We start from the raw sequence: 14,031 nt of genomic DNA on the forward strand, positions 1-14,031 counted from the left end.
AGCATGTCTTGGGGCGGGGCGGGGCGGGGGCAGGGCGCGTGTCGCGTGCGGCAGGTGGCGGCCCTGCCTGGGAACGCGGCGCGCCGGCCTTCCCACGGTCCGGGCCTCCGCCGCGGCACACCTGCCGCCGCCTGCCGCCGCCAACGCCACCGCCGCCGCCGCCGCCGCCGCTGCTGCCTCGCACACGCCACTGCGCTTGCGCCGACTCACGCGCGCAGCACGCGACCTCTATAAAGCGAGCAGGCGCGCCAACCTTGCGCCGCACAACGGGCAGGCCGCCATGTGCAGGGGCAGCGTGCAGCAGTGCTGGCAGCGGCAGCGGCGCAGCGCCGGCGTCGACGCGGCTCTGCTGCTGCGAGCGGCGGCCGCCGCCGTCAGGCAGGTAAACCGACCGCTCCGTTTATTACCTGCCTCGCCTATCCGTTACGCCCGGACAACAAAACGAATAAAAAATCTAGCGGCCCTGGAGCACACTCTGCGCTAAGGGGCGGGTAATTCTAGCGGCGTCAGTAAGCTCGATGTCTTGTGGTGACATTCGGAATACACTGCATCGAAAATAGCCCAAAAAAAATCGCTTACGTGGTTATCATCACTTATGTCTCGAAAATGTGATGGGGACGAACAAAAGTGATGATTTATCCATTTTATAAGGAACGAGACTGTCTTATGAACTTTAAAAACAACACAGTTTCGTGCCTCAAAATGGTTCAAATGGCTCTGAGCACTATGGGACTTAACTTTTGAGGTCATCAGTCCCCTAGAACTTAGAACTACTTAAACCTAACTAACCTAAGGACATGACACACATCCATGCCCGAGGCAGGATTCGAACCTGCGACCGTAGCAGTCCCGCGATTCCGGACTGTAGCGCCCAGAACCGCACGGCCACCGTGACCGGCTTTTGTGCCTCATTCACGTTTAGTAGCATAGTAGCAGTATCTCCTTTATTTAGCACGATCCGTTTGTTTCAGTATCGTATGAACATTGATTACTTGAACACTATTTTGTATGACAATATACGGCACAGGTACGGGGTTTTTTCCCCCTGATGAGGTCAGGCGGCGAACTTCCGCCGAACTTCACCACATGAGCCGGACGGCGTGGCCGAGCGGTTCAAGGCGCTACAGTCTGGAACCGCGCGACCACTACGGTCGCAGTTTTGAATCCTGCCTCGGGCATGGATGTTTGTGATGTCCTTAGGTTAGTGAGGTTTAAGTAGTTCTAAGTTCTACGGGACTGATGACCTCAAAAGTTAAGTCCCATAGCGCTCAGAGCCATTTGAACAATTTTTCACCACCTGTTCTCAGTGGCGGAAAAAAAGAATCTGTGGCGTATGTAGTGATACAAAATAGTGTTCTTTAATTGATAGATGTGTTGAGTGTAATATGTGCATTTTATTTTGTCCATTGTAAATTGTCTTTGGAATCCTGTGACTGTTTAATGGTTTCGTTTTTAGCATCGAAACATACTTTTTTCCAGCAGTCTCGTTTTATTCGCTCTATTTATCTTGTGCATGATGCATTTCGGGAAATAACTGTCAGTATCAAGTGCTATTTTATTACTTTATGACAACTCACAAAATCCAAAAGACACATTTAAGGTGTCACAATGTGATAAAAAGAAGTTCTTAACTATGGGAATTATTTCTAGAATCACGTAATACCCAATGTAAGTTGAATAAAAAAGCTCCGACTGCCAACACCATACTTTTCGATGGCTAAAAATAAAGCTCTCGCAAATACTTGCACTGATAGAAAATACACAGAAGCAGGTGTGCCAACTTTGCGACGTAGTATAATGTTTGTTTTCCTAGCGTCTTTATATTAGCTAAAAAAATATGATGCAGTATTTTTCACTACCATGGGATTCCGTAGTTATTCTCGTTTGCAAGGTGCAAACTCTAAGTTTTCCTCTTTATTTTAATACTAGATTCAATGAAAAGTTTCTATTTTCTCTAGCAGTTCCCGCGACGCTTGGATGTGTTTTGCGATGTAATAAACTGTAATGTCACCCCCTGACAATTATACTGTTAATGGGCTATTTATGTCAGAATGTTACTCTATTAGAGCATGCTAGATCAATTTTCTGTATTGCTATTTTCGGTAACACGTTGTAGTATTAGCCCACAATTGGTTCTTCATGTTTGAATGAAAAAAGTTAATGAAATCTCCGTATAAATCACATCTGTTTACCTCACACAGATGAGCAGACGCACATTCTGTGGTTTTGCGAGTAACTATTTATAGCTTGTGAAAGAACAGTAGTGTTCCGAAATATGTGTAAAATTACTACTGTGACTATTTTAGCAAAATGATAAAAATGTTTGCAATCCTTGTAGACGCACTGGCATCAGTACTAACGGCAGACTTTTCAGAGTTACCGAACTGATCACGAGGCTAACTCCAATAAATATTCACCACTTGCTTAATCTCTGTATGTCTGTGTGTTTTTGTGTATGTTTGCGTGTGAGGAATGGGGGGGGGGGGGGGAAGGGGGGAATTTTCTCTTCTTTCTGTGGGCATCACTGCGTGTCAGCCTTCCATGTCCACATGATCAAATTACAAATTACGTTCTCTTAATTTTACAGTAACAGCTCTACGTTCATACACAGTGTCTGTCTTCTCCGGAGATAATTCTAGAAGCAATTTTTTATTCCTCGTTTGTTTCCTACGGTGACGATGTTAATATTTAAAATTAGATGAATATGTTCAGAAAATAATGGCAATAACTATTTTGTCCAGAATTATAAACGTTACTACAGAAAACGACATACACAATTTTGATATGATCTAAAATACTGCAACATTTATATTGAACGAAAATGGTGCTATTATCATGCTCGCCTAATTTTTACTATGTATAACGTATGTTTTCTAATGCTTTCTCAGGCAATAAGAATATGCTTTACTTCACATTATTATAAAGTGTCACACATCCTTCTTGCTAGTGTGACATGGTACAAAAACGAGTCAGACAAAAAAATGTGTTGATGTAAGTAGCTGATGCCAAGTAATTGTACTTTCGCGGTGTCCACTTCGTTTACGACGCAGCCTATTGGAAATGTCAACATGCGACAGTGTATCTGCAGACGATAGAAAACTATTTCAAGAATAGAAAACAAACAGTTTAAGTAAAAATCAGAAGAATCTACCTCTTTCGTTTTGCGTGCTTGCAAGCGCCATTAGTATTATACTTCCCATTTACACATGACGCAAATATACATTTTCGCTACATTCGTACGTATTTCAGTGCCACTTGACAGTAAATATTTGGAGTGATCAGTTCAAAGACTGGATAGGTACTGCACATCACGCTAGCCTGTCTTGTGCTAGTATTTTCAGATCCGTGTAGTAGCAACTTATTTGAACCTACTGCCTGTCTTGGTCTTCCTTTACCACTTTTATCATTTACACTTCCCTCTGCCGACTACTTTTTGCCTGGAGGATTGTATCATAATATGTGAAATGAGACTTGTAACTGATAAGTACGTCTTCTTTTTCGTGTGCTTGTGTCCCGCTCGGCGCAGGGTCGACATTGTTACTAAATGATTTGGTGAGGTTAATTTAACCGTCTTTTCGGTAGTGTGCAGGAATTCGGAGCATTCGCCAGCGGAGATTTTGAATGGTCAGTCTTCAACCGGCCTGTTGGGGAATGAGCTTTTGGTCTGTGATATTTGCTATGCGGTTTAGGATTATTCGTTCGTACAGTTTGCACAGATGGCACAGGAGTGCTATTGGACGGTAGTTCTTCGGTTGACTGCGTCTTTCCCAGGTTTTAGTAGCGCCACTACCTTTGATTTCCTCCACATCTTTGGGATATTACACGTTTTTAAGCAATGATTAAAGAGCTGCAGGATCCATTGCTTGGCATCTGTTCCACGCATATATCGTCGACTCCCGCTGCTTTCCCGTTTTTCATTGAGTTCATTTCATGATTAAGATCTTTCATGGTAAATGGTATTTCGAACAAGCTCGACTCTTGACTCTGAATTCTGCTGATTTTTATTTTCTGACATTTCTTGTTGGGTTTTCCATTTAGTAGGAGCTGATGGGCAATTTGATTGGGTGTTACTGAAGAGCATTGTTTAGCTGTCCCAAAGTCACAATAAAGTTTTTTTAGTAAGTTCCAAGCGACTTTGCCACTGTGGGTCATATCCATTCTTTCCAGAGTTTCGACCCATTTCCTTTGTCTTGATTCAAAAATCATTTCCATTAGTGTTTCTCCACATTGGACTACTTCTTCACTAAAGGGGTCCTGTTCGTAAAGCATTTCGTACTCCCTCAGGATGTTCTTTGATTCGTCAGAGAGACCTGGGATGAAATGCTCTCTGCAGCCTCGAGGTATGTGTCTTCGAGAAATCTTTTGGAGGGTCTCTACGAAAGTTTGATAATTTTCTGGAATTTGGTGTAGATTTTTTATTTCTGCATCCAGTTCCACAGCATATTCTGTCCATTTAGCTTTTTTAAAGTTGAAGCGTGTGCGGAATGGTATTTTCGTTGTTCTCAAAGCAGCGTATATTTGGATTCCGATAGGTCGGTGTTGTGTTTTAGGAAGAGGTGCGTATGCAGTTTTTAAGCATCGGTCTTCCACGTTTGCGCTTACAAAACAAATATCAGGGTTGTATTCGCGTTTCCAGATTTTGCTGCTGAACGAGCATGGTAGCTTGGGATCATGGATCAGGGATAACTTATTTATTTCCGCCCACTCCTCTAATTTATGTCCGTTGTCGTCTGTATGTTTGTAGCCCCATGATGTGCTCTGGCAGTTGAAGTCTCCTAAGATGAACTGTGTTTTCTGGTTGTTGAAGTTTGGCGGCAAAGTCAAGTTGAACTTCTCTCCGGGCGGCTTGTATACTGACGTTACGGTGAAGGTGCTACACTCGACAGTCAGTAATTCTATGTTATTGTATGTAGTTCCGTTAGTTGATATTATGGCCATCTCAGGTTTTGTGAAGACAGCGCTGCCATATTTAGGATGTGGATTTTCTATGGCTAATTTCATTCCTTCTATTTCTGGTCTTATTGCCCCTTTTTTATTGTGTGTTTCTTGTATGCACAGTACGTCCCATTTGTGCGTGCGGCAAAGTTGTGATATGATTTGTTGTTTGTTTTTGGTGATACCCTCTACGTTTAGGCTTGCAATCGTCAGAGTTGGCTCACTTGCCCCAGTGAAATTCCGGTTCCGTCAGATCATCAAAGTGAAGCGTTGTGGATGGGACACCGACCGGGTCCACCGACTGCTTTTGGCAAGCGGGATGCACTCAGCCCTTGCGAGGCCAGTTGAAGAGCTCACCACACGCCCCTCCGTATCTCCATCCAGTGACGCCTAAGGTCTGTGGATGACACGGCAGCCGGTCGGTAATTTTGGACCCTCAAGGCGAGTTCGGACGGTGTTTGTTTGTTTTACGTCTTGAGGGAGCGTAACTCACGGGGCGCAAATTACCCAGAATATATTTATCCACTTTTTGATAATAAGAGCACATACCGACTTCCAACAAGCTTTATACATCATTTCAAACCTTTCTGAAACTTTTTCTCGCGGACGCCCCCAACAAAATAACAAGAGGAGAGAAGGTTACCGCTTACTATATTTTCGCTGTTAGTGTAATAAAACTTTAGCATCAGGCATGATGTTTTGATTTATTAGCTGTGAATCTTTACCACTAAAGCCATTCGCAATACATTTTGCGGACACTGTTCACATATACCACTGAATGTTCGTGCAAAGCAATATCATTGTACGACACATAGTTCAGTAGATATGACATCATAAACATTGAGATGCGTGAAACATTAGTTTTTATCTTTAATCTGTGGGTGAATAATCCAAAACTAATGAAACCAATGTAATCACACTATTTTCTTCATACGTGGCACCTCTAACTGATTGCCACTGTTATTGAGATGACACTGTGGTGTATGCAGGCACAGCCTTGTGAATCACTACTGTGCGCAAATGATTCAAAACACAGTAATTTTTAACATTTTTTCTTAAGGATTTCGAAAAAAGCTAGCTTCGTGGAATTTAAGATTGAGTATTTTATTATGCTGTGAATAAATATTATAATAGTGGATGTTTGGGTATATAATAATTGTAACATCAGTGCGGATGCTTCGGTGACAGTTTCATTGCATTATCGAAGTAACTTCTCATTTACACTTACATGGCTCAGCGTATCCATTTCCAGACTTCCCCAACCGAGTAGTATCTCTGAACATCGTCGGCTCTCGAACTCGGAAATTCTGCACCAGTGGCCAGCGAAGCTAAACAATGGGCCACGTATGCAGCCTCGTATACAATTGGTATTGTTACATTTAAGGAAATACAGCGACCAGCCACAAGTTTTCTTGAAACGATTTTATTATACCATTTGGCCCTGAGTCCATTGTCAGACGGTAGCGTTGACTTCTTGTAAGTTTTACTTTTGTGTCCTTTGCTAGCTGTGCACTTTGACTGTTGTTCTTGATGTTCAATTTTATATACTTTGAAATCACTTTTTCAACTAGACACTTTTTGTTAAATGCTGTAGCAAGTATTATTTTCTTTAGTCGAACCTTGCACTTTCTGAAGTCGTCCACAGTTCACTTTACCTGGCGAGGTAACGACATCATTTTACCCATTTTGTTCTCCAACCAAAATGTGCTATGACGTAATACTTGCTCCTGTACCATGTCAATTCGACAGAAAATTTGATAAAAACTGAGTTGAAACCAATATGTAAGATACACGCATCTGCGTTAAAAAATAATTACCGGATTCTGAACGAGTTCTGGAGCAAGTAACACCAGCCTTAATACTAAATTTTCAGACAAGACAGTAACCTGCGAAAATAAAATAGCTGCGAGTAAAACAACATGCGCGAGTGCTCGTTTTAAGTAGAGAATCCGACTATGATTCACGCCGTAACGAAATAGGCCCTGTGATGGATTCCATTATTGTGTAGTTCAGTTACGGTAGCATTTAGACTGGTTTGATAATATTTTTCATATGTTCCTACCTCGTGGTAACCTTTAAACATAAACGCATATTTTATAATGAACATTATCGATAATCTATTTTCCGTACACATTAGATCCACAAAACCTAGGTTTATGACCATCTAGATGGCATTATCGAGTTGTTATGGCATTCGCTTCGGATTGGTGTGGGCTTAAACGCTCAAGAAAACTGAAAGATTTTAATAAAGCTGTCCGTGACTCGGAACAGATATTTGACCCGGTCACTATCAATCGACCACCCTGTATATATATATATATATATATATATATATATATATATATATATATATATATATATATATATATATATATACAGGGTGGTCCATTGATAGTGACCGGGCCAAATATCTCACGAAATAAGCATCAAACGGAAAAACTACAAAGAACGAAACTCGTCTAGCTTGAAGGTGGAAACCAGATGGCGCTATGGTTGGCCCGCTAGATGGCGCTGTCATAGGTCAAACGGATATCAAATGCGTTTTTTTAAATAGGAACCCCCCATTTTTTATTTTTTTATTACATATTCGTGTAGTACGTAAAGAAATATGAATGTTTTAGTTGGACCACTTTTCTCGCTTTGTGATAAATGGCGCTATAATAGTCACAAACGTATAAGTACCTGGTATCACGTAACATTCCGCCAGTGCGGACGGTATTTGCTTCGTGATACATTACCCGTGTTAAAATGGACCGTTTACCAACTGCGGAAAAGGTCGATATCGGGTTGATGTATGGCTATTGTGATCAAAATGCCCAACGGGCGTGTGCTATGTATGCTGCTCGGCATCACGGACGACATCATATTTCTAGCACCAGGAATTGCATGGCGACGACTTTGAACGTCGTGTACAGTTCTGCCACTGGGCACAAGAGAAATTACGGGACGATGACAGATTTTTTTGCACGCGTTCTTTTTAGCGACGAAGCGTCATTCACCAACAGCGGTAATGTAAACCGGCATAATATGCACTATTGGGCAATGGAAAATCCACGGTGGCTGCGACAAGTGGAACATCAGCGACCTTGGCGGGTTAATGCATGGTGCGGCTTTATGGGAGGAAGGATAATTGGCCCCCATTTTATCGATGGCAATCTAAATAGTGCAATGTATGCTGATTTTCTACGTAATGTTCTACCGATGTTACAAAAAGATGTTTCACTGCATGACAGAATGGCGATGTACTTCCAACATGATGGATGTCCGGCACATAGCTCGCGTGCGGTTGAAGCGGTATTGAATTGCATATTTCATTAAAGGTAGATTGGTCGCCGAAGCACCATACCATTGCCCGCACGTTCACCGGATCTGATTTCTATCTGTGGGGAAAGTTGAAGGATATTTGCTATCGTGATCCACCGACAACGCCTGACAATATGCGTCAGCGCATTGTCAATGCATGTGCGAACGTTATGGAAGGCGAACTACTCGCTGTTGAGAGGAATGTCGTTACACGTATTGCCAAATGCATTGAGGTTGACGGACATCATTTTGAGCATTTATTGCATTAATGTGGTATTTACAGGTAATCACGCTATAACAGCATGCGTTCTCAGAAATGATAAGTTCACAAAGGTACATGTATCACATTGGAACAGCCGAAATAAAATGTTCAGACGTACCTACGTTCTGCATTTTAATTTAAAAAACCCACCTGTTAACTGTTCGTCTAAAATTGTGAGCCATATGTTTGTGACTATTACAGCTCCATCTATCACGAAGCGAAAAAAGTGGTCCAACTAAAACATTCATATTTCTTTACGTACTACACGAATATGTAATAAAAATGTGAGTTTCTATTTTAAAAAAACGCAGATGATATCTGTTTGACCTATGGCAGCCCCATCTAGCGGGCCAACCATAGCGCCATCTGGTTTCCCCCTTCAAGCTAGACAAGTTTCGTTCTTTGTAGTTTTTTCGTTTGACGCTTATTTCGTGAGATATTTGGCCCGGTCACGGTCAATGGACCACCCTGTATATGCTGCAAAGCCAAAACTACTAATCAGTTTCAATAAAATATTATGTGAGCAAGATGCTGACATTTATGATCTAATACGATACAAAATTCACGCCTCTCCCCAGCAGTTACCAACGACCTCATTTCGGAAAAAAAGTTTGTTGTTCATGTAGTGTAATTATTTTATATAAAAGGAATACAGCAATAAATCATGAAATTGAAATATACGTGTTTTTCATCGCATTACATCGCCGTTTTCTTTCTACACATTGTCAAAGTTCCTCTCTTAGATCTTGGTTAGGTGATAATTCAAATGTCTCTCGTGGTAAGATGCGCAGTTTTGTATGTGAATGGTTCAGATCACTATTTGTGGAATGAGTGACTCGTATTCTAAGCACAGTTTCGTGCCGTTCTGACCATTCGAGGTCATGCATTTTCTTTCTGAAGCAGAAAACTCTAGCTGGAATGGGAAATGGATGGAGGGAGCGGGAATGATTTTCGACGCCTCGTTGAAGGAGGACCACTAGACTTCATGAGGAACCAATTAAAATCAAGTTAGCCAAACTGGAATTTTCAATCTGGTTTCTCCCAAATTATAATTCTGCGTCGCAGCCATCGTAACCACTGATCCGTTTCTCCCGATTTAATTTAATTTAAGGTTTCTCTGCCCACTGGTGAACCTTCTAAGAGGTGTTCTGTTTTTCCACAGCCAATGAAATCTCTGCTACCTCGGCCACTGGCGACCTCTGCCCGCGTGAACCTGAACCTGCACTGGGATGACCTGGAGCAGGTGATGGGGGCCGGCGGTGGCCGGCCGTGTGACGCCGTCACCGACAACCTGGGCAGCGAGTGGCTGGGGGAACAGATGAAGGTCGGCGCTGTCAGCCCAACCCACGACCTGTCTTCAGAGGCAAAGAACGACTAACAGTGCTATGCTGGTGTGCGACTTTATGTCTAAATGTTGAGCACTTTTCTGTGTTTTTCATTACTCCTACGTTCTTTACTTCTTAACATTCCTCGAATCCAGTTTAAACTGATTAATTTTTAGGGTGCTGCAAAAGTAGCCAGACAATAACAGAATGTTTCGTATGGATTTCAAAATGATACAGTTTTATTCTTTTGATTACTGAATTCGGCCGTGTACCAATTCCATTTCTACTTAATATCTCGGTCGCCACGAGCACAAACTAAATGAAATTTGTTGGGTGGAACCTCATACCCTTTACCAGAGAATGTTAAGTTACATAGATGAGGGAAGAAGAAAAATGTGTGGCGAACTGCTATCAAAGCCTGGATGTTTGTTTTCTGAATATCGTCTCAGTCAGCACAATGTCCACAGGCAGAAACTTAGTCTTTCGCCAATAACAAATCAGCGGTGATAAAATCGGCTGATCTCTCTTTCCGTGATCGTTGACGGTCTAATTTCTTGGAATGCCCTGTGGCGAGTAAATTACCCGATATCCGATTGTAGGAGGTAAGAAATAAAAGGGAAACGAAATATATTTCGTAACAAAACAAAGCGACATACAGCTTCTGTTTCACATCCTTGTCTCGATGGTAACTGTACACATTGCACAACATGTATCAACTGCGACGAATATTCGACAGGATAAAAAGATTGTCGACGAGAATTGTGCACAATTTAACATCTGTAACATTAAAATCAAGAGGATTATTGTACAGTGTAGTGCTAGAATTTTCTAAGTAGTGAAGCTGATGTTTGCTCTTGTGCAACGTTGCCCCACATTTATTTGCAATATTTCCTCAGCATCTCGAAGATTTAACAATCTAAGATGGTTCCTTTGCCCCACATTTATTTGCAATATTTCCACGGCATCTCGAAGATTTAACATTCCAAGATGGTTCCTTTGAACAGGACGCACTCAAGTATTTCTCCATCATTTCCTAATCCGAGATCGCTCCTAATCTCTGACGACGTCATCATTCCGACGCTAATCTTCATTCTTTCGTTCCCTACATTTAAAGCGATGGTGCATTCAAGCAAAATAAACCATACGCTCGTAGAGCAAAGAATGTCCAAATTGGGTCTGATGAGTGTCAGCTTAAAGCCCCAGGTCAGTACTGTCTGGAGGTTTTAGCGTTGACACTGTCGTGAAAATAAATGATAAAGGATGTCTTATTGTTCTTCAATGTCTTTGTAATATGTTAGACATTATAACTGAGTACCTGATTATTTTATTGCAGTTAAGGTTTTCTAATCTCTGATTGGAATGTTAATTTAGTTGTAGTTTTACCACAGTCTTTCATTTGTTGCTTATGGTTGTGTCTCGATCAGCTGAAAATAAATTTGCTTGGTGACTGACGAACCATGAGGTATCTGTGATATAGTACTTGCATAAGTGCCTACATGTAATTTGAAATGTATTCTTTAATGATATCTAGTAGCTCAATATTGAAAGCCGCATCTCTTAGCTTGCTTTAGTTGTATTTGCAGGTGCATTAACTGAAACAGTCAGCAACTTAATGAGTGTAAAGTATCAATTACTGAAACAACCATTTTTCTCAGTATGAATATTAGAGATCGGGCTCTAAAAATAAAAATAAAAAATTACTGTATGTTATGTAATTAATATTTCTGTTACATCGCAGAAAAGTTATTCTCCAAGTTGTTGTTTGATGTAACGGATTAATTTAGAGTGTTTAAAAATGACACATAAAACAATCCAACTGAAGTTTGTAATATTCAACAATTCTTTTACATAGTTTCACTAGTGTTAAAATTTTTGTGAATGATGAAATATTTGAAACTTTATTACTACTATATTTTGACAATAGGTTTATACACAGAAGGGACGGTTTTATGTTTACTGTGATATTTTATGATGCCCATAGGTTATTGTCATAAAAACTGCATAAAATCTTACTTAAGGAGAAGTGTGAGACAGTTTATATAACATGCTGAAACGTAACTTAATATCAGTATATAATCCAAGAAATCGTAGTCAGAGATGTCCTGATGGCTTTGCATCTGCAATTCAAATACTTCAATAAACTACGACACAGGCATTGACCAGTTAATTATATGTATTATTTCCAGTAATTTTGTGTTCAGCCATGTTGGCTGGATTTTTTTCATTGTGACTGTGTGGTATCTGTTAAATAATTATTTCAGAATTCGTCTTCCAAAGACCTAGAAATGGATGTATTCCAACAACGTAATTCTATTTGATAATTTCATACAGATAATCTTGCTACTGCCTATGTGGATATGTCTCTGCTCACCCTTTTGTCCTTTGACCCACTGAAATCTTTCTTCCAGAACAATACAATTATACCCACAGTTGATGTTAGTAGGATATCTTTAACAGTAAACATAAAATTTAAGTATCATACATTTTCAAAAATATTTCATTATGGAGAGATGGTAAATATAGATAATGTAGTCTGGGTGTAGTCTGAAGCTTCATTTGTAGTAGAATGATCTGAAGATAATTATCTTTCTGGTATCCTGTGAGAGACATTATGGAGACTGAAGAATTTGTATTCACTACAAAGTGTTTCTAGTTTTATAGTTCATTATGAGGAGACTCTTATTTCAGTATGTATCTCAGTGTTTAAGTCTTGGCACAACAGACTGCAGCTAACCATTCTGCCATGTGCTATATTGTAATAAATGTTTATGTTGTGTATTTTGACGAGCTTTAAAAGCCTACAGTGACAAATATAAATACTGTACAGCTGGAAATAAAGTTTATTTAAAAATATTTCTTGAATTCTTGTGTGATTCTCAACTCAAATATTGTAGTGTTGTACGTTACAATTCCTTACAACTTACTTATACTGCAACTCGCTCTTGACTTCAAGAATACAAGTCAAGTACCCAAATTATTAATGAAAATGCTATTGAAAGAAATGTGATTGAATGTATGTGGCTATAATTAACTTTTGTTTCCTGTTTTCAGCTGGTGGCATTTTCCTACACAAAAACATAACACTCAAGACTGAGTTATCAAGTGTTCAGCTTTTATTATCAGGCTGCAGGTGTTATAGAACGAAGATCTTTTGGTGTTTTTCTTTTACAGTAGTTTCATGTATTCAAGCTAACAATGAACATATGTATTTCAAAGCCACTGATTCAAAGCATGGCAGGCATTACATTTTGATGTGGGTACTGCGTTTGTTAGATAACACAAATTCAGTTTGAGGATACAAGGAATCTGTATCTCTCCTAATTGAGGAAAGAACCTGGTCTTTTATGAAAACTTCTCAAGAAAATCTGGGTGTGGTTTCTCAATACTGGATGTTCTATCTGCTGTATCCCTATTTCAATGATCACACTTCATTTATAGTTCTTATGATAAGTTGTTATACTTCACTTATTTTGTTTTCATTAATATATAAATGTCGCCAGTAATACATTATTTGCTTCGCTTCTATTTCAATAGTGCTCTGGAACACACAGATACCTAATTCATTTGTAAATGGTTTGTTACCTCTGGATTAAGATCCACTACACACTCGAAGAGCATTTACACAAATGAAGAAAACTAGTATCAGATGATGCAGTGCATTATTTTCTGGGAAACCCTCATAATACTCATTTTAACTGCGACATCACGTGATGCATCCTTGTTTCATCCCCAGCAGTCATATAACGCATGGTACGCCATTCTTACAAGTCCATCCCAATCTTTGTGTGAATCTGTATAGGTAGCATCTGTAACGATGATGCAAACTTCAGAGATGATAGACCAACATGTCACTTTCAGATAAGGAACACTGGCCTGGAAGTGACTGTCGAATGTTGCGGAGCCAAACGCATTGAGGGTAACCTATAACGTACAGTGCCTGCATCACACGCCGACAAATGAAACACGATCCTGTCAAGTCGGCAACTGCAACGCATTTATTCTGAATAGAACTTCCCGTATGTGTGTGTTCGCTGTCTGATGTATTGAATAAGGCCTCCTTAGTACTATCATAGAACACAGGATGGAGAGACGTGTATTTAAGCAAGGAACCTGTAACGAAATTGTGTTGTGTGATAATGAGGTAATTCAGCTCAGATGTTCGCAAATCCACGAACACACTCGTTGTTTTCAACCACCTGTTTATAA

At 40.3% G+C, this 14,031-nt stretch overlaps 1 protein-coding gene across 1 annotated transcript; it reads left to right on the plus strand.

Moving 5' to 3' along the window:
* The first annotated feature begins 273 nt into the window (after positions 1 to 273).
* LOC126161699 (uncharacterized) lies at positions 274 to 10,122 on the plus strand. The gene is made up of 2 exons (XM_049917718.1): positions 274 to 382; positions 9,663 to 10,122. The coding sequence occupies exons 1-2, from the start codon at positions 281 to 283 to the stop codon at positions 9,876 to 9,878; spliced, it is 318 nt and encodes a 105-aa protein (XP_049773675.1). The 5' UTR covers positions 274 to 280; the 3' UTR covers positions 9,879 to 10,122.
* The last annotated feature ends 3,909 nt before the right edge of the window (positions 10,123 to 14,031 follow it).

This window comes from Schistocerca cancellata, chromosome 2, assembly GCF_023864275.1.
Source record: "Schistocerca cancellata isolate TAMUIC-IGC-003103 chromosome 2, iqSchCanc2.1, whole genome shotgun sequence".
NCBI lineage: Eukaryota > Metazoa > Arthropoda > Insecta > Orthoptera > Acrididae > Schistocerca > Schistocerca cancellata.

Bases quoted from the DNA above. Each gene is read 5' to 3' on its own strand.
- LOC126161699 (XM_049917718.1), top strand. From the start codon at position 281: ATGTGCAGGGGCAGCGTGCAGCAGTGCTGGCAGCGGCAGCGGCGCAGC. The intron at 383-9,662 runs GTAAACCGACCG...GTTTTTCCACAG, and splicing joins CGGCCGCCGCCGTCAGGCAG to CCAATGAAATCTCTGCTACC.